The following is a 21,679-nucleotide window of genomic DNA, read 5'->3' on the forward strand; positions in this document are numbered from 1 at the left end:
TAATTAGAATCTGTGTGTGTGTGTGTGTGTGTTTTTGGGTAATTGAGTTCGATTAGGTTTTGATTTGTCAAGCATGTACTCAACTTATTTAGATCTTTTGGTCTATTATAATTTGAAACTCAAGTTTGAGAACGATCTTAAGCTAAACTAGTGCTAAAAATCCACATTCACCAGCCTAACGAGTTAAGTCAAAGTTTTCCAGATTTAACTATTTTAATAAAATTTCTAAATTTGAACTTTCAACTTTCGAGATGTGAGATAAAAGTCTTTACCATTAGTGTAACGGGTGGGCGTTTACCCATTTACTCAAAAGTTCAAGCTATTGTTGGATAGGTTTGGACCGAGAAATTCATGAAATTGGGAGAATCCATTTTTTTAAAAGATATGTCCTTTGTCTATGCTCCTAACCTCATTTGTTAATTAAGTGGAGTTGAAAGCAAATTCTGTTGGTTATGTATGTTTTCTGAATGTAATAAAATAAAGAGTACCTAATTCTAATTAGAATCTGCGCGCGCGCTTTTGGGTATTTGAGTTAGGTTAGGTTTTGATTTGTCAAGCATGTGCTCAACTTATTTAGATCATTCAGTCTATCATAATTTGAAATTCAAGTTTGAGGATGATTTTGAGCTCAACTAGTGCTGAAAATCCATATACACCAGCCTAACTAGTTAATTCAAAGTTCTTCAGATTTAACTATTATAATAAAATTTCTAAAAATAATGTTCAAACGTTACACAATAAATGAAAATGAGCGAAACACATTATCAAGTCACCGGATACATATAATTTTCATGTAAATGATCCAAAGTTCAAACTCCTAACTTTCGAGATGTGAAGCAAAAGTCTTCGCCATTAGACTATTCCCCTAAGATAGATTGTAATTTCCACTAACCAATTTTTCTTAGTGGAGTAAGTCATATCCACTTTTATCATGCTACATAGTTTTTCAAAGTGGAAATCATTAACTATCATGTTGATCTTGAATTGTCAATCCATGTGCAAATTTGACATTACAACAGTGTTCAAGAGTGATTTGAACACCGTTATCACTTTCAATAAATTGAACTTTACACAGAAATGAAGAATTGAATGTATCTCCAAACAGAGTATAAATTTATAAAATATAAAATATCCAAACCGAGTACAAATCTCACCTTATTTTACCAAATACAATCCATTACATAATAAATGCCTAACACAACCAGTTACTAACTACTATCACTACCTAAATCCTCCTATCATATTTATTTTTAAGAGACTAATTTCAAAACATAACATCAACTATTATGAGACCTTTTTAGATATCCCTATCCCTAACACACTCTGGAGGAACACTTTGGTACCTTGACCTATCACTGCAGTAGTTGTAAATGGTGAATTTCTTTCGGACCCACTGAAGTCTCCTGTATTGCTGGCCGTCCAGATCTTGGAAGGCTTTCTGGTCCCACCACATCCGTCCACGTGTGTTGCACACCTGTGCCGATTGAGGGGTCGAGGCATCACAGCCGTCCACGTGGAACGAAGTGTACGATGCGATGAACGGTGCCTTCGACCAATCAGTTTTCTCCAATCCTCCTCTTGTTGCCCAATCATCAGCATTCCATAGGCTTGAGTATAGCTTCATTGGTTGATTGAATGGGAACCTAACTCCCAAGTCCTTTAAATTCTTGAATATCCTTATTGGTACATCATCCACAAAGAAGCTGCAATTATATATATATATAGAGAGAGATAGAGATAGAGATAGAGATAGAGAGAGAGAGAGAGAGAGATGAGCAATATGGCAAATTGACATACTTACAACTATCTGTGTTAAAAACTAGATTGAAATGAAACTGCTGCAGAGGAAATTTTTTTACACGGTCCCGGCCAATCTCACACTGTCAGATGTGTCAACTTTATTAAGTTTTTTTTTAGTTGTATGGTGTGTGCTTGGCTGGGACCATGTAGTCCCGGACTATGTAATAATCTCTCGCTGCAGAGAGGTGCTCATAGACAGCAGCTAAGCCGTCTTGCTGACATGCAGTAATGGAATTCTTTCAGGTCTCGAGGCTGGACCTAGATGAATTAAGACAACGGGCCTGGCCCATTAAGAATCCAGCCCAATGTGAGCTTTACTTGCTGTTCGTTTAATTGTCTAAGCCTTGGTCCCATGGCAAGTGCTCAAGCCCACTATAAGAATTAAGAAGTCCTAGAAAGATGACTATTAGGGTATTGGCCCATATGTGCCCCGGGCCCAAAGTGTGAGCCATGAACACCACCACTTTTATGTGCATTTATGCATATGGTTGGTCCAAATGTATTGAATGTGTGAATCTCTTAGTCATACAATAAAATAGTAAATGAAAACTCAGTACACCCATTTTACAAAAATAGATCCTAAATCTCATAAAGCAAAGGGAAAACAAAAACAAAAATAAAAATTGATGTAATGCTAATACACACACGTAGTATAAGTATAAATATATTTATAGGGTATAAACATATTCCTAAATCAGGGAAAACATTTTGTAAAAGTTCATAGATTTTGTTCCAACAATATTAATTACATATTTTCTTGTAGGTCTAAGATGGCTCTGATAAATCATCATAAGAGCTAGACCATAAGCCTCAAGACCTCTAATATGTATATTTGTAAGGCGATAAAAGACGGAAATTAATCGAAAAAATTACTTACACAATCTGATGCATGTTCCAAAGGACAGAGTAAGAATGGAAGTCCTTGGTTGGATCAAACCAGAGGTAGATCCTCTGCTCCCTATCTCCTTTCCCCCCGGTGAACACATTGGTCTGCACTATGTAGGGCTGACCAGTTCTGTTCCCCAAGAACTCAAAATCGATCTCATCATGTTCCGAGTTTTGTGATGAAAGCTGATCAAAGGAAAATATAGTCATGATCAATAAATATATATATGATCAATCAACAACCAATTACACACACACACACACACACATATAATAAAAGTTAAAAAATGATGGTGAGGTGCACATACATAGAATGCAGTTACAACACCAGCCGAGTCTCCTCCAACCATCTTTATTCTCATGCTGAAATGCCCAAACAGATACGACGCTTTTGACTGAAATCCGGTTCCTTCAGTTTAGAGAGAGACAGAGTGATCAATATATTATACACTTATAATATTATATACATAAAAAAGGACTAATGTAGTGCACAAATCTCCCGCCATTACAGCAACTTCTCATTGTAATATTTATACACGCACATATAGATAGATAGATAGATGAGTGTGAGCTCTTTGGGTGATGTTTTTTACCACAAGGGTTTGAAGATATATAAAACACAAAGCCAATAAATATATATATATACCTGAGTACTTATCAAGTAGAAGCTCAACACTGGAACCACCATTGATGTACTTGATATGCTCACTAGCCCATGTTGGCATATAATTCTTCTGAAATGGTACATCCACCGGCTTCCTCGGAATCCCGCCAATAACCAAAATGGATAATTCAATTAAAACCACACAAACAAACAGTCCCTTAATACCCATCATACCTTCAATAGAGAGACAAGTTATTGCAAAGAAGAACAGGGGTTTATGCGTATTTATATAGTGTGAGAAGGAGCTTTCTGTTTGTGGAATGTATGCATATAATATATATATATATAGAGAGAGAGAGAGAGAGCAATGTTGGTGGGGAAGTAACTGAGGTCAGAGCTCATTTAAGTGAGCTTTTCGGTGCATGTTTTGTTCCCTACTCATTTCTTCAGAGTCGCGGCAAGCTTTGGCTGTTCTGTAGGGAGCAATTAGCGGAGCAATGCACATGATTGCACGAGGGTAAAGCGGGAAACAGATATTAATTTCTTAGTTTTTGAAACACTACTTCCACGCGCCCTTTTCAATGCGTGAGATACAGAATATAATAATCAGAATATGGCTTCAACTTGCACGTCAGGATGTAGGGATAGGATTGATTGTGGAGTGGGACTGTGTGAAGCACGCGCTGATAGAGGCGTGGCAGTATCTTAATCGACAACAGCATGTGTATATCACGATCTTTGTCTGTTTTAACCTCGGACGCTGGAGCCGCGAAAACTAGTTGTATACTGAAGATAAGATAAGGTGGAGCGACAGAGCATAGTAGATGCGTGGGAATATGTCTTATAGTACTAAATATTAATGGAAATTTGGTAAAAGAGATGTCAGACTATTTTGTTCACTATCCATTTTTTTTTTTTTTTTTTTTTTTTTCTTTCTTTATTTTATTTTATAAAAACTAATAAATTTTGTTTTTAGTATTTAAATGAATGAACAATATTTTACAGATTTCATGATAAATAGTGTGCCCCACCCCTTTGATGCAGGATGGTTGCATAAGCATATGAAGCCCGCTGCTGCAAGATAAAGCATATTGAGTTCGGATTCTTTATAATACAACTCACAATATAAGTGTAGAGGATTAAACTCGCACCATATCCCATCACAAGGATATCCAATTTGCGTAACATTTGATTGTCAGACAAAATTCTAAAAAATAAAAAAATAAAAATCAATCAGAGAGACTTAATTGTAGACGTACATTTGGGTAGGCTCAATCAACAACAATCACTGCACAGACTCTGGTAGAATTCCTCAGTGGTCATTCAAAAGTCCTGAATCGAATTGGCCTGTGACATTTGTCATTTACTTATGAGCTCTTGCATTCTTGATAAAAAAAATAATAATAATAATGAAATTGACAATTTGTTACTTCTTAATAATTAAAGAAGTGAGAGCAGCGCGAATATAATTTATAAATTGAAAGTATATCTAAATTTTAACATATTTAATAAATAAAACAACAGTTTAGACCGATTGAACATTGCAAATTATAACTAACAAACAAGTATCTTCAAATGAAATTCACATGACATCTCTTTAATCTCCATTAATTATTTCGATTTCATATCGTTTAATCGGTTGAATAATTCATTTTTTTTTTTTATAAAAAAAATAATTAAAAAAAAAAAATTACAAATTGAGTAAAGCTATACCACCGACAGTCAGAAGAGGCAGGTGCAGCCCACCAGCCAACTAAATTTTAAACTGCTGTAATTTAAGTGCCAACTGAAAATCTTGAAAAAAGTCCTGACTTTTATCAATTTTACAAACCTGACATTAATAAAACTCCACTGGCATATCGCCTTTTAGTGGTTTTTTTTTTAAAAAAAAAAAAACAATATGTATATATAGATATTGGTCATTCTGAAAAATTATATTTGACCTGATAATTAAACCTAAAACACTAACCAAAGGTTATCTTTAAATATGTTTCCAAGTGATACTTTACCAGAATAGAAGACCTTCAACTAGTATTTTAATTTTAAATTATCAATAAAAATAGAAAATTAAGACTTGTGGAATGCATTTAAGCACTCACCCCAAAAATAGTGCCATGGGATTTGAATAAAAAAGTGAAATACATACCCATAGAATCTTCAAATACCACTATACTTCTTGACAGGCCATTGACTGGGATTCTTGGAGTCAGAACACCACAAAGTCACAGACACGTAGTCATTTTCCTGAGAAAATATCAGGAAAGGAAACCAAGATGATAAGGCAGAGTAGGCTAAAATTTTCCACATAGTAGATCTTTTTGTAGGAATCAAGAAATTACTGAAAGTTATTTTCCCCAAAAATCACAGTTTTTCAATGCCGGACATTAAAAATTAATACCCACACTAGCAGTACATCATTGTTTAATCATGAATGAAAACAGTCTTTCAACAGGATTAAAGACGGATTCAGAATATAATATACAAACATACTTTAGACTCCTCTTTATGAATCGATCAATAACATGAATACGCTTTTTTCATTTCTTTCTATTTTATATCATACTAGGAATGTAATCATGCTATTCATTTCTTTCTATTTTATATCAAACTAAGGAATGTAATCATGCTAATCAAGTACTTTATCTAATTAGATCATTTATAGGTGTTATACCTCATTCATGTTCCACCTCCATTTTTTTTTGTTTTTTTTTATTAACAAAAAAACACATACACACACTTTGTCCATTTAAAGACTTGAAATCTCAACCTTTTACTTTGGAAGGTGAAAAAATACCATTAGACTTGTATGTTCCTCATAAAAATTATATTTTTTTTTAGTTATTCCTATGTAGCATCCTGTTCAGAATACATAAATATATATATACACATTACCTCTCTCTACCTCCTTCCTTTCTTTATTAAATCTTTCCAAAACTAACCCAATCTTTTTTTCTCTCTTTCTTTTTTTAAAAAAATAAAGTATACACTCACACACCCACACTATGCCATGGTGGGGACTTAAACCTCTAGCAAACTATCTACTCTCTCTCTCTTTTTTTCTCTCTTACCCTATCTCTCTTCCCTCTCTTTCTTCAACTCCCAGTGAGGAAGTATGTCCTCTTACTTCAAGACACCTTAGCTCCAGTACCATCTCTCTCTCTAAATCCAAAGTGGAATTTTCTATCTGCTCCTGATTTCCTTCCTACAGATGGAGATTCAATTGTGAAGTTTATGCCTTTGTCTTTTTTTGGAAGTAATTGTTTTAGCATATAGTATCCAGCTGTTTTCTGTTCCATCGACTCATGAAGTTTTCCTTAAGCACAGATTACACTGTAATCATTAAAAAAATATGATTAACTCAATCATGCCTTTAAATTGACTTATTAAATCACATAACAATATTTATGTTATTGAAGACCATTGATATACCCTTTCAAATTAAAAAGAAAAATTCCACGAGTACAACTGCAAATATAATGAAATTATGTTGCCTTCACCTAATCAATACATGAGCAATACCTAGTTCCAAATCCAAGAGAAAGTATTCAGCAACATTGGAAATGGACATTATAAAGCACACATGTTGATGAAGAGTTAAAGACAACAGTAGTCGCTCTAGAGTTTGGAGAGTTATTAATTAAATTAAAAAACGAGAGCGTATAACCAAAGATGTTACTTACCCTAATTAGTCTTAAAAGAGCCTCAACTGTGTTTTGAGAATCTGTTGAGCCAATAACCTAAAAAAGAACAGAAGCTGGAACAAGGACCTAGACAGAATCAACCAATCTGGCAACAAAAATCAATTTAGCATATTACCTTTAGGCTTTATGTTCTTGATTCAGCAAATCTGAAATTGTTTGGATACTTTATCCTGTTTCCTTACCTGTTCTAGGTATGCCCAGAGATAAAATTAAGAAAAATACAAGTTCAAAGTTAAGCCATATTTGCTGGAAGGAGAAAAATATAAAAAGAGAAGGAGAAGAATTTTTTCTCATACAAAAACAAGGAAAAGTAGATTAGAAAAACCCTTCAAAATGGTTGAAAGCCTTGGTTTCTTACATGTTCGTACTGCATGCAGGCACAAGACCCTCAGTTGTTCTGCATAATTCAGATTCTGAAAGCACTTCTTATATGCCTGTTTATCATAAAATTAATCAATAAAGAATGGAAAGTGCAAGATGTAGCTAATGATGAAGCGTGAACAATGACCAGGTATAGCTTTAAAGAAAGGAGTCTTGGAGATATTCATGTACCATTACATTCTAATGAGAGCCATTTCAAAGAATTGAAGGCAATTACACTCGCGCAAATCTATTTTAAGAGTGAAAAAGCATAAATTAACCATATATTTTGCTTTTATGCTGTTTGCATCAATCTCTAGATGATCTGTGTCTTAATCTCCTAATGTTATTGGTGGTGATATTACAACAATTCACAAGGGGTTCAAAAATATAGTATCAAAGGTTTGGTACGGGACTTACAGGCTCATTGTATTCTTAACTCAACATATGAAAATACCATCCTCTAAAGATGGTTTCAAGAGGGAAGATATGCTGCTATAATAGATTGAAGCACTTAGTTACAACTTTTGGCAAATACAATCATGTTCATTTGAGAAAGCGAATTGAAAATCTAAAAAAGGGGAACTCTGGAATTATCTGGCTTCTGCTTGTTCTTCCTTCAACACGAAGTGTTTTTTGTATTATGTCATATGCTAAACATGGTTTCCTTTAATACCAAATCTTACACCTTGCAAAACCTTGACGCTGAAATTTTCTCAAGTATTATGCAAAATCAAAAGAGATCCGACTCTAAAGGAAGAATAAAAAATGTTTGCAGGAGAAAATATATATTGGAGGTTATTGAGAACAACGAAGAAAGTTAAAGCGAGGATATTGAGATGGAGACAGCACCCAGGGGAAAATAAGGGTGAAAGAAATTTAATAATTTGATAATGGAACTTTTTTTTTAAGATGACTGTGAATCTTAGACAAAGAAGGAAAAAAAGGAATGTTAACTGAGATGGTTTGCTCAGAGGGTAAGAAAAACTGATGACTGTGTTAACGAGAATGAAAGTAGTTCAATCTAAGGCACTACAAGAACAAGGGAAGGAATGTTGAACTAAAGTGATGACAAGATTATTTATAATTTGACGAGACAATTTACCTACACAAAGCAAAATAGTAAACTAAATTTGTATATTCAACCACTTAAGACTTATTCAACTTGAGCTAGTCACCCCATATGCAAAATGGCATACTTATATGATTTAAATTTTGGATTCTGATTCTTTAATTGAAAGATTTTAACCATTACTAAAAAATATAGTTCAAGAATAAACCAAAAACTAGCAGGAAATGCCTTTACTTACTTTCCTTATAGGGGTTTTCTCTTCTTCGAGTTCCTGTTCTCAAAGTGATCTCCTTTTCATGAATCAATGACCATATATCATATGATTCTCTTGCTACAGAAGACCGAGTCAACACCTGCTAGCAATACAGAGTACAAACCACTTGTTTACGTTTTCATCAATTAAATGAACTATCATTATTGACCTAATATTAGTTTGCAGCCCAGCAAAATCAAGAACTGAAAATTTTAGTAATTAAAAAATGACTACTAGTAGCCATTAAAGATAGACACAGACTAACCCAAAAAAAGAAAAGAAAAAAAGATAAGACACAGAATCCAGTCAGTTCAGAAAATGTACAAAGGTTAGGAGTTCATACCACAATGATGCATTTACGAGCCAGATGCCAATATGAAGCATTTTGGTAGCTGAGGAAGAACATTGAATAGCCATGGTGCCATCCTTGAGGAATAACATTTTATAGCCATGGTGTGGATGCCAGCGTAAACAGAACTTTCTGCATTTCTTCTTTCTCCTAGCGCATCTACCCAGTGCTCTTTCTGTTGTAAAACCTATCCAACAAACTCTGAGCCTCAACCTTCTTTCCTGGTTTTGCAAGGGTTGAACTGATATAACGAATGGTGGTTTCGCATGGAATAAAATCTTTCTCATTCATCTCTTTGATTAACTTTTTTGCCTCAGACTGGTATGATACTTTTAACATCCTTTCCAGCTCTGCCTGTTTTGATAGCTTGCACCAGCCACTAATTAGTATGTCATAAGTCGAAGAATTAGGTGGCACCCCTCTGACTTGCATTTCATTCATAAGCTCTCGAGCCTGTCTCATCTTTCCCACTTTGGCAAAATCACTGATAAGCACATTATAAGTACTATTTTTGGGAACAAAGCCGTTGGTTATCATTTCACAGTAAAGCTTTATAGATTCCTTCTTATTTCCTATCTTCCCATGGCCAGAAACCAAAATATCATAAGTATTAGCACTGGGGTCAAAGCCTCTTTGCTTCATTTCGTCAATTAATTCAGCCGCCTCACGCATCAAACCAGCAGCTGCGAGGCCCTCTAGAAGAATATTGTAAGTTGCAATTGTAGGAGATACCCCTTCAACCAACATTTGAGAATATGTAGCAAAAGCCCTCTTCAAATGGCTGCTTTTGCAATATCCACGCATAAGAGCATTATAAGTGATAGTGTCTGCTGAAATTCCTTTTGCTGACATGTCTTTTAATACAGATGTTGCTTTTCTAGTCATCCCCATCCTGCAAAAGATACTTATGAGAGTATTAAAAACTATCCGATTGAGCTCAAGTCCCATATCAACAAGCTGCTCATGCATTTGCAAAATTATCTCGGCCCTTTTACTCTCAGAAGCTGCATCTAGGAAAATTCTATGAGTAGTTGAGGTAGGGCGAAATCCCAAAACCACCATCTCATTTAACAAATCCAAAGCTTTATTAACTTCACCTGCTCCACAAAGCCCTCCTACCATAATGTTGCAAGTGATTGAATTAGGCATTACCCCATAAGTCTTCATCTCGTTCCAGAGTTTGAAAGCATTTCCCAAATCCCCTTCTCTGCAGTACGCTCCAATCATCGTGTTGTAGGTAGCAAGATCTGGAGCCAAACCAAACTGCCTCATTCCAGTATAAACAGATTCTGCTTCATGATTGCCAAGTCTCAACAAACCATTAATGAAGACATTGTATGCAACAATATCAAACTCTAGATTTTTCTGTGTCATTTCTTGGGCCATGTTAAGAGCAGCTGATTCCTTACCCACTTTGAAGAATCCGTCCATTAGAGAAGTGTAGTTAACACAGTCAGGTGACAGTCCCCTAGACATCATATCTCTAAATAATGCATCAGCCTCATCCATCCTTCCTCTTCTTTTCATATTATTGATGAACACATCAAGTATGAAATTGTTTTCCTCCACCCCTCTTGATTTCATGTCCTCATAGAATTCAAGAGCAACTTCTTGTTTACCGGCCTTGAAATAGCCATTGATTAGAGTACAGTAAGTAATAACATTTGGCATGACACTCTGGCACACCATCTTCATCATGACATCAACAGCTGCATCAAGCATTCCCTTTTTAATATACCCATTAATGACAGAGGAATATGTAATGACATTTGGAAGAACATTTTTCTCTTCCATTTCTTGTACTATAGATTCAACACCCTTCATGTCTCCCAATTTGCAGTGTCCATCAATCCATGCAGAATAGGTGATGGAGTTTGGAACTAAATTAAACTTTTTTAGAGTCCTAAACATATCCTGAGCCTCGATGTGCTTTCCAACCTTAAAGAGCCCATCCATCAAAGTGGTACACACAACCAAATCAAAGGCAATTCCACGAACTACCATTTGACTCTGAAGGGTTAAGGCCCCCATTGCATCCCCTGTTTTAAAAAACGAATCAATGAGAACAGAGTAGGAGACGTGATTAGGATCGACACCCATCCGTCCCATCTCCTCAAAAAGTAGTTTGGCTTCTGCAAACCTTCCACGCTTGCAAAGTCCATTTATTATAGAACTATAGCTAACTACATCAGGCAAAATCCCATTGACAAGCATTTCATTATAAACGGGGAATGCTCCCTCAAGTCCCTGCCACTTACAGTAACCATTAAAAAGTGTTGTATATGTGATGCGATTTGGATTCAAGTCTGATCCTCCTATGGATTGACTACTGTTTTCGGTATGAATTTCATCAATTTTTGTAATCCCACAATCCACGTCTCTACGAGACACCAAAAGCTCATCCATGAGATTCTTGGCCTGAGCAAAATCCCCCATCTTGCAGAACCCATCAATCAAAGTATTATAAGTAACAATGTCAGGGAATAAACCCTCTTTTCCCATACCTTCCACCAACTTGAGAGCACCACTCAACTCACTGGCCTCACAATACCCATGAATCAAGGTGTTGAAACCCACAACATCCCTTGGAACATTCCCATCCTTGACCAAACTATCCCAAACCCACTCAGCATATCCTAACAACCCAATTTGGCAAAAACCCTTTACCAAGATATTGCAAGTAAAAGAATCAAAAGGAACACCCACCTTAACCATTTCAGACACCAACCCAAGAGCCTGTTGGGCAAGACCTTCTCTGCAAAACCCCCATATAACAGTATTATAAGTAACAGTCTCATTGTCAATTCTATCAATGGTTGCATTCCTGAGCATATCTAATGCCGAATTGAGCCTTCCAACTTTGCAAAAAGAGTGAATTACTATGTTACGAGTGGCAACATTAGGAAAAACCCCACAAGAGAGCATGTCGGAGTAAACAGACCATACCTGGGAGACCAGCCCGGAGGTATTGAACCCATGTAGGAGGCGATTCCAAGAGGGTAGGTCGGGAATGAGGCCATAGGTCCACCGCATGGCGGCGAATGCGTCAGAGGCATCGGAGAATCGACGGCAGGAGAGGAAGAGTTGAATGAGTGTGCAGAAGAAGGAACCATGAAGACGATCAATGTTTGTCCTGAAAGGAGTGTGATTGCGAGTAATTGAGTGTGGTTGAAGAGGGGTCGATGATTGATTATCGAATGAGGAGGTGGAGGAGAAACTAATGGAGGGTAAGCGAAGAAAAGAGAATGAAGATGATGAGAGAGGGTGATGGTGTAGTCTGCACTCTATCTGTTTGATGAATTGCTTCATCTTGTATGGTAGTATCTACACAGAGAGAGAGAAGTAGCTAATTAGGGGGCTAAAAATTAACCTGAACCTGGCTGGTTCTCGAAGAGGAACATCTAACAGTAGCAAGTTTCAAAATTTTTGGCTCCTATCTGGTTCTACAATGTTAAACTCCCTATTTGTCTATTTAAAAGCTGAATCTGCAAATGGCCTTTTAACTCACCGTATTTGCACACTTTTTTTTTTCTGTTTTTTTTTTTACCCGTATTGGCACCTCTTTCTTTGTTTTTTTTTTTATTTTTTTTATTTTTTTTTAATAGTATATCTATCAGCCACATAACACATATACCATTTATATCATATAAGTATGATTCGAAAGCATCATTTAAGTCAGAAATATGATTTGAAAGCGAGACCTCAAATACTTACTTTTCAAATCACTGTCAATATCACTATGTCCCTGAGGGCCAACGTATTGGCACTTTAAAAGTTCAATCTGCAAGTTAAATTCTTATATGATCAATCTCAACTTGCTCGAGTATAAAATTGACACTTTTGTTTACACATAGTATTTGGCCGGGATAAGGGAAAGTCTATAATGAGAAATTATTGTATAATTCGGGACTTACTGGTTTCCTTAATCACAACTCAACACTCTTGACACATTTATTTAGATGTCAAGTTTTGATTGAGTGGGATGAAATAAAATTTTCTCAGACTTTAATGAAGAGTACTCGAAGTAAGTTTGCACTCTTATTTATTGAATTTGTTGAATTTGCTAAATGATGAAAGCACCATAGCATTTATAAAGTTAAATTAGATTCAAAGTAAAATGGACAATTTTTGGTATAAAGTATCACGATCTCGTGCTACAAACGTACAAACACAGCGGAACAAAATGGATAAAACCAAGCTCTTTTTAATGGTCTCGCTCAATCGAGTCATCCCACAGTATGGTGATTTTGATCTATTTTTTATGTTTTCATTTCAATGAACAATTAGTTTATGCTTTACAACAAAATCATGAAGTCTAACCAGTGAATGGAACCCCTGCTGTGCAACACTTTACTTTGTATCTCTTACTCATGTTGGATTCGGATCCTCTCCTATGCCAAGAATTTATGCACCATCCGATGCTTCAGCATGTTGGCACGAAGCTCAACATGAAGCCTGCGTTGGTCACCCAAAACGGCACCGTGTTGATACCTTTGGGTGCACCGGACAGTGCACTAATCCCCTCCGCACGTGAGGAACCTTCTTCCTACTATATTAACACGAAAAAATTTGTGTTTTTTTAGTATATTGATGCATGTATATTTTCACAGTTTTAGTAGCTAGGATTCCAAACCTTGGTTTTAAGCCAAGGGGTTAAGTTTTTCAGTTTGCTTTTGTTATATTCTCAATTGGTCTAAATCATGATACATATGTATAATATATCTTATGTATATGTCACTAATAAATACATGTTTACTTTGTGAAGAATTCAGGAGATTGAACTCAGAATATTACTTACTGTTTAATGGAGTTTATCTATGAATCCAATCAAGTGTGGCGATATCATGGACAAACACGGCAACTCCTGAATTTTAATTTTTAGAAGAAACTCAGCACAACTCACATTATTTGATGAGAACTTAAATTTTTCACTTTTTACTTTAAAAGGTAAGAAAGTAAGGTCTGCATTATTTGTAATTCTGAAATCAGCTTTCTATTGTGAGAGAACTAAAAATTAGAAAATTATATAAAAACTCTGCTTGATTAAGTTTCTGAAAATGATTGTACGAAAACATAGTTATAAAAAGACTTATTTTGAAAATTGTCTTTATAGTTCTTTAAAAATAATTTTTTATTTTCTAAACCCTTGAGAACTGTTTTTAAAGTTATAAACAAACAGGTCCTACCAATATTTTTCCTCCAGAGCTTCGTTTAGATACATAGGAGAGAAAAGAAAGCAAATGATAACATTAGCTATGAGAGAAAATAAAGAAAAGAAAATGATAGCTATAATTTAAAATCATGTTTGGATAAATAAGAAAAAAAAAAAGAAGGAATGAATAATATTGTTGTTTGGATATAACAGAGAAGAAAGAAGAGGATAGTAATCAATACTATCTTTACCTTTTTGTATCTAATCTAAATCTAATCTATAAAAGAATCATAAGCAATCATATTAACAGTTGAAGTCTATAAAATGAACTCAAAAAACCCAAAATTTGGATCTCGTACATGAGCGTTATCATCAATTAGATCTTGTTATGTTATTAGGACTTAAATGGAGTAAAAATTTTGTGTATCTAATTTTGAAGGTTACTTTTGTCATAACTAATATTAACTTAATTTAGTTTCCTTCCTCTCCAAATCTTGTCAATTTTGGAAGAATTCAATTTGAGAGATTTGGAGGATTGATAAATCCCTCCAAATCCTTCTCGTTTTTCTTTTTTACTCAATTCCTCTCATGCAAACACATTACACACTATTCTTTTCTTTCTTTTCTCTCCAAATCCCTCCATCCAAACAAAGCTAATCTTTAAAATAAAAGGTGCCAGATATTATTTGGTCTGGTGCATGTGCTTATTTTCAAACTTTACCCTAAGTTCTGAAGTTTGAACTTCAACTTTTACCATCGTACTGTATGACATTAATGTTAGGTTATTGTACCAATAAAGTGAAGCTCAAAGTCCACTGCTTAGTGGTCCTAATAGGTTCAACCATCTGGTCTCTCTCTGGTTAGGTTAGGTTAGGCGCAGGTAGACAAGGGCTCTTGACCAAATCAACTTAGTCACACCAAACCTTAACCTAAAAACTACCACAACAAATCAATAACCACTTGGAAAAGGAGATGTAGAAAGTCCATGAAAGAGAGATGTGGTGGTCTATAGTAGTCTCTTATACTATATCTCTCATAACTCAACATCAAAAATTGTGTATTCAAGCTACCTTGTGCATTACACATTGTTTCACAATCTGAAGATCGACCACATGAGAAAGTGATGGAACATTTCTCTCTCTTCCTTTAATAATTGGAGGTTGGAGTGAACTTACCAAATCACCCTCACGAGAGGTAAGGAAAATCCAACCAATGAGGACCCACCAAGCAACTTTTAGATTGATTGATCATTTTTACTTGCAAAAAGCTTAAATGAAATGTAATTCCCATGAATCTGACCATTTCACGTCCTAAAAAGTTTTTGAACTCTAAAAAGCTTTCACTAAAACTGAAGAGAAATAGTGATGTTGTCTGATGTTACAAAATTAAGAAGCTGATATAAATATAAATATACACCATACACAGAATATAAAGATTTACTCATATTAACATAAAGTTTGATTTCTTTAAACCCTTATCTCTGTTTGACTTTTTAAAACAATTTTCAATATTTTCCCTAGCATATTATAAACCCTAAACACTATTGTATACCGTGGTTTACAATATCGGTCACGGTCGCAGTGTAATGAATAAAATCAGTTTAAACTGACCGATACGAATTGCATATTAGACTTAAAAAGAAATCACGTATTAAACGATACAACGAATCATATTATATACTGAATTAAAAAAAAGTTTACGACTTGAATCCACAAACCCACAAAATTTTTTGAGTCATAATAAGGTTGGAAGCAGAAACAAAATTCAGACCACAACTCAGAAACACGAGATATGACACGAACATGAGATATGAAGAGCCAAAAAGAATGCTCACCTTTTCTCTAACAATATTCATAAATATGGGGAAAGATACAAAGAACAAGAGATTAGATGTGAGAAAGAATATTTCCCAAAGGAGAAGCTGAGAGCCTGAGAACAAAATTAAGCAGCTTTTAGCAGAGAGAATTAATGGAGGTGAGAAGAGATAAGAGGACAAAAACAGAAGAAATAAAGAAGGCCCAGTACAACTACAACTGCCAAGCTCAGAGGTTCCTTGTAGTACCATTAAAGTCTCTTTTCTCTATATCTTCACTACACATCATTCCCACCACCCATAAAAAAGGCTTTACATTTATATGCAGGAAAAACAAAAAAAACAAAAGAAAAAAGAAAAAAGAAAAAAGAAAAGAAAAAGAAAAAACAAAGATGAGCTAGATTTTTATGCAAAAAAGGTGGATAGATTGATTTTGGATTGAAGAATCATGATTAATGGTTCTCAGCTTCCTCACATGAATCTCATTATCATCATCTTCATGCTCACAACACTCCAATATTGTAGTCACAATCTGGCTGTGGAAGCTGCATTGAATGCTGCAGAGTACTTCAGTCTTCATGTCCTACAAGAACTGCATTTCATGGAGGACAACGGAGATTTCAAAGACAACCATGTTGAGAAGGTCTCAGGAGAAGATGAAAATGAAGTAAAGGAAGGTTTGATCTTGGAAAAGTTCAGAGCTTTACTTGGACTAAAGAGCTCCAAAACAACAAGTCCATCACCATTACCTCCCATTGAATCTCCAGCTCCAGCTCCTGCTCCAATGGTGCCTATTCATGTCCATCCTCATCACCGATTTGGTCGTCCTCGGCCGATCCATCCACACCACAGGATTCACAAAGATAAGAGAGATAAGGGTATACTTAGAAGAATTCTAATACCAGTTCTTGTGGCTGCTGGAGCTACCTTCATAATATGTGCCATTGGGCTCATTTTGGTCTGCAGAAAATTCAGTGAACAAAGAAAGAGGTCAAAAGGTACAATGTCAATAATACATACCACTGAAGATGTACCTAAAAGTAGATCAAAGTATTTGAGCTCTCAAAATTCATCCAAAAAGGTAAGCTCTGATTCAGACCTTGAACTCTTTCACCTTGATTCAGCTTTAGAACCAAAAGCAATTTGTGTCAAACAATTATCAAACTGTGAATTGCATGTCAGAGAAGAATCAGAAAAGGAACCAACAAAATCAGAATCCGATAGTGTGTGTTATTCTGTTGCTGGAGAAATTATGTCTGTTCATGAATCAATTAATTATGAATCTGACAAATCTTTATCCTCATCTGGTGATAATGTAACTTATTTTGAAGCACATTCATCTGATGAACAATCTTTCCATTCTTTCTCTGATTCATATGCATCGAATGTGAGGATGTCCAATGCTTCATTGGGTAGTCCTAGTGACAAACCAAAAATTGTTTCCCCAAATGTGTCAAAAGTTTCTTCTTCTGTGACCTCTCCTATGAACTTAGCAATTCCATCACCAATTCAAGATTCCAACTCAATTGCAGCCCATTTTCCGCGCAATTCGGATCAGAACATGCAGGTAGCTCCCAGTTCTTCCAGTGGTCCGAACAGGTTCACGCCCCCACCACCGCCGCCACCACCACCTCCTCCCCCTTGTGTACATGTTCCTCCTTTTCACCCGTCTTGTTCAATGCGGACCACATCTAAGGCTTTGAGTTCTTCCACATTGCCAATTTTGTCATCTCCAAGAGATTCAGGTTCTTCTTCACGATCAAATTTTACCACCAAAAGTGATTTGCCATCTTCACTTCCTAAGCCTCCAATAGGGATTCCTCCACCGCCATGTCCACCTCCATTTTCGAAAGGAAATGGCAAGCATATGAAGGGCCCACCTCCGCCGTCTCAGCTTCCTCAGTATGTGCCATTGGGTAAAGATGGAGCTCCATTGCCAAAACTGAAACCACTTCATTGGGACAAAGTTAGAGCAGCTTCAAATCGTTCCACGGTGTGGGACAAGCTGAAAACAAGCTCATTTGAGTAAGGCAAAAAAAAATTTTTTTTTGGTTATAACTCAGTTCCTACGTTTGTGTTTGGTACTAAACGGTTTAGAGACTTGGAACAGATTTGATGAGGAAATGATTGAATCACTTTTTGGATACAATCTACAAGATTCGATGAAGCATGATGAAGGAAAGAGCAAAAGCCCTTCTCCAAGCAAGCATGTTCTTGAGCCCAAGAGACTGCAAAACATAACCATACTCTCAAAAGCTCTGAATGCGACTGCTGAACAAGTTTGTGATGCACTGGTAAAAGGTAAAAATCCTAGAACTCCTGATAGATGCTTAACTACTCATAATCAAGTGTGAGTTTGTTCTGCATTCTGATAATGAACTTGAGGATGCTAGAAAGGGTTAAAAGAGCAACAATGCATAGTCCATAATGTTAGGAAGCTTCTTAGCTAAAGATGAATAACAATTTGAAGAATCCAAATCTGTATAGTGATACCACGATAGCAAGAAGAACAAAATTTTGTCGTTGAAATATAATCAAAGGGCCAGTTTGTTTTGCATAAAAGAATGCATTTGAGGTAGTAATAAGAAGAATTTGAGCGCGACAAACATTTTGATACAACATGCCATTTGGTTATGTATTCCCAATGGTCCATATTGCTAGAGTAGATGAATGAAATTTATTATTTTGAGATTATCTAAGAAACATTTTCTTCCTAGTGAGAAAATTTGTGTCATTTTCCCCCTTACCAAACCGTGTAATCTCCAACCTTCGCGACTTAGAAGGCAAAGAGCAGAAAATTGCATATACACTCAATTGAATTCTGCATTAGCAACTTCTAAACAACAGTTTTATAGCTCATCCTCAAGACAAATTAGTATAAGCAAAACACAGATAATACAATTTCATCTCCCTATCAAACACACATGCAAACTCATACATTATGTGCCTAATTTTGAAAAATCTTCCAAAAGCAGGGGATGGCTTGTGTTTACAACAGCTAGAGGTTTTAGTGAAAATGGTACCCACCAAAGAAGAAGAGGCTTTACTCTCTAGCTATAAAGGAGACATCAAAGAATTGGGCTCAGCAGAGAGATTTGTTAAGGCAATGCTCAACATACCTTTTGCCTTCTTAAGGATTGAAGCAATGCTTTACCGCGAAACGTTTGAAGATGAGGTTGTTCATCTCAGAAAGTCTTTCTCAATGCTAGAGGTAATTAACCATCAAACTGATCACTCAAATTCTGATAAACAACAATACTTGAAATGATTTAATATGTCTATGTTTCTCTACCAGGAGGCATGCAAAGAACTAAGATCAAGCCGGCTCTTCTTGAAATTACTTGAAGCTGTTCTCAAAACCGGAAACAGGATGAATGTTGGAACAATCAGGGGAGGTGCCAGAGCATTCAAGCTCGACGCCCTCCTTAAGCTAGCCGACGTGAAAGGAACAGATGGGAAAACTACACTGCTCCACTTTGTCGTCCAAGAAATTGTCCGGTCAGAAGGAATTAGAAGCTCAGAGAGTATAATGGGAAAGATAAACCAGAAAAGTAAGAGCAAAAATGCTGAAGAAAGTTACAGAAGAATGGGACTAGACCTTGTTTCCGGTCTAAGTACCGAACTCTGCAATGTGAAGAAGACAGCCACAATAGATTTGGATGTTCTTGCAATATCAGTCTCAAACCTATCAGATGGAATGGCTAAGTTGAGACACCTGGTAAACAGGAACTTGTGTGTGGATGAAAAAAGTGGTAACTTTGTGGTCTCAATGAGAGCTTTTCTTGGTTATGCAGAGAAGAATATAAAGGAGTTGCAAGAAGATGAAGACAAAGTCCTATTACTTGTTAGAAAAATCACTGAGTACTTTCATGGAGATGTGAGCAAAGATGAAGCCAATCCACTTAGAATTTTTGTAATTGTGAGAGACTTTTTGGGTATGTTAGATCATGTGTGTAAAGAGCTTAGAAGCTTGAAAGTTTCAAGTAGTCCAAATCCTCTAGCTCCATTCAGATAGAAATTAGATGGCTTGGGATGTCTATACTTCATAAAATTCCCATTTCATTATAATTACAAATCTGTGTAACATCTTCCAAACTTTATGTAAAATTTTGGGCATGATTAAATATGGTGGCTTGAATCAATGTGTTGTAATACCAACATTTTCAATGAGCCTAATAGTGGTTCCAACTTCCTCTCATGTCTTTGGAAAATGAAAAAAATCGAGTGGATTTAGCAACAATAGAAGTATACAAAGAACAGAAGTTATCTGTGAGAGTTCACAAGCTTGATATCTTCCACAGGCCTAGAAACCTATGACAGTAATGTTAAATACAAGTGTGCTACGTTTGGGAGCATGGAATCAGTTCCTTACATTTGAGATTGGAGGAAGTTTTATTCAAAATTTGTACTAAATTTTTTCCAATCCTAAATAGAAAGCGTCAATTCGGTGCCGCCAAAATAGTAGTAGTTTTTTTTTTTTTTTTCCTCCTCAGTTTAGAAAACTATTTTTGGGATTTTCTCATTTTCTTTATTTTATAAAAAACTGTTTCATAATTTTGTCAGCCAAATAGATTTAGAAAATGATTCTTGGACCGATATATCTAACTTATTTGTTTAGTCGGATGGTTTCTATCCATTTGATATAATAGATAAATTCAAGTTAAATCAATTGATTAAACTTGTAGGGGTATAAAAACCCATAGTTTAAATTACCCAACCGCACAAATAAGCCTAAATAGTACTACTCAATCGATTTTGAAACACAGAAAACTGAAAATTATTTTTTATTTTTGTTCTCTCAAAATTATTTTTTATTTTTGTTCTTGAAATTGGAGTCCGAATTGAACTACGGAATGAGAGAGGAGGGGGTGGACTCCACCACTGCACTGTCGGCAATGCCACAACCAAGACTCAAGTGTTGATGAAAAAGTACTTTCCCATCAAAAGCATAATAATCTTCTAACAAATTATTAGACTTATGACAAAATTTAAAAGTTTGCACTACTTTTTGCAAGTCAAAATTTTCAATATTTCCAAACTTTTGGACTAGTATACTTTCTGCCAATGTCTATATATATATATATATATCCCAACAGTTGAGCTAGACTAGATCTCACTGATATATATATATCCTAACAGTTGAGCTAGACTAGATCTCACTGAAATGATGAAATTTCAGTTATTGATCTGGCCTACATACATTAGTGTTAAATCTGCCAACTATTACTTCAAATTTTTGTTTAAAGTCGTTATTTTTGTAGACCCATTGCCACTTTCACCAATCTCACCTAAAGCTCTCTGGACCTCAAAAAATTATTCTCATTTTTTAAAGAAAGAAGTCCAAATAATAGATAAATAAATAAAAGCTAATTCATGGGGTAGCATTTTAAAGGCATGATTTTGTTTTGGGATAACCACCAGTATTGGAAAGAAAACCACTTTATGAAAATAATGAAAAACTGTTACTTCTGCATTCAGTTTGGGCCAACTAATTCAATTAAATATGAACTGAAGAGAGGGTTGACACACGAATTTAATACGAATTTGAGTTGACTTTAATTTTGTTTCCGCCATACTTAGGTTCTCAATTCGGTTGACTCAATTATTATTTTTAATTAATTGTGTTGTGTTGGATTAGAATTTCTCAATTCATTTAATTGAATTTGACTTGTTTAATTAATTATATCATA

At 35.4% G+C, this 21,679-nt stretch overlaps 2 protein-coding genes across 6 annotated transcripts; one reads left to right on the forward strand and one right to left on the reverse strand.

The window, feature by feature from the left end:
- Positions 1–1,092: 1,092 nt before the first annotated feature.
- LOC132299671 (probable xyloglucan endotransglucosylase/hydrolase protein) lies at positions 1,093–12,571 on the reverse strand. 5 transcript variants are annotated; one of them, XM_059796430.1, is made up of 11 exons: positions 9,019–9,186; positions 8,661–8,775; positions 7,349–7,424; positions 7,106–7,177; positions 6,970–7,026; positions 5,436–5,533; positions 4,549–4,636; positions 3,332–3,440; positions 2,994–3,094; positions 2,678–2,871; positions 1,093–1,703 (listed from the first exon to the last, which is right to left on the reverse strand). In XM_059796430.1, exons 8-11 carry the CDS (start codon positions 3,408–3,410, stop codon positions 1,298–1,300), a joined length of 780 nt encoding a protein of 259 aa, XP_059652413.1. In that variant the 5' UTR covers positions 3,411–3,440; positions 4,549–4,636; positions 5,436–5,533; positions 6,970–7,026; positions 7,106–7,177; positions 7,349–7,424; positions 8,661–8,775; positions 9,019–9,186; the 3' UTR covers positions 1,093–1,297. The 5 variants fall into 5 exon arrangements, with proteins under 5 accessions (XP_059652413.1, XP_059652411.1, XP_059652412.1 ...); XM_059796428.1 differs by having other exon boundaries at positions 3,332–4,636; XM_059796427.1 differs by lacking the exons at positions 1,093–1,703; positions 2,678–2,871; positions 2,994–3,094; positions 3,332–3,440 and having other exon boundaries at positions 4,196–4,636; positions 7,106–7,172; positions 9,019–12,571.
- Positions 12,572–16,102: 3,531 nt separating this feature from the next.
- On the forward strand, positions 16,103–20,158 carry LOC132299672 (formin-like protein 11). Its single transcript, XM_059796431.1, has 4 exons — positions 16,103–18,014; positions 18,100–18,290; positions 18,965–19,200; positions 19,285–20,158. Exons 1-4 carry the CDS (start codon positions 16,438–16,440, stop codon positions 20,002–20,004), a joined length of 2,724 nt encoding a protein of 907 aa, XP_059652414.1. The 5' UTR covers positions 16,103–16,437; the 3' UTR covers positions 20,005–20,158.
- The last annotated feature ends 1,521 nt before the right edge of the window (positions 20,159–21,679 follow it).

Source organism: Cornus florida, unplaced genomic scaffold, assembly GCF_030987335.1.
Source record: "Cornus florida cultivar Cherokee Brave unplaced genomic scaffold, ASM3098733v1 CherokeeBrave_3.0.0_Hap2_Chr03, whole genome shotgun sequence".
Classification (NCBI taxonomy): Eukaryota; Viridiplantae; Streptophyta; class Magnoliopsida; order Cornales; family Cornaceae; genus Cornus; species Cornus florida.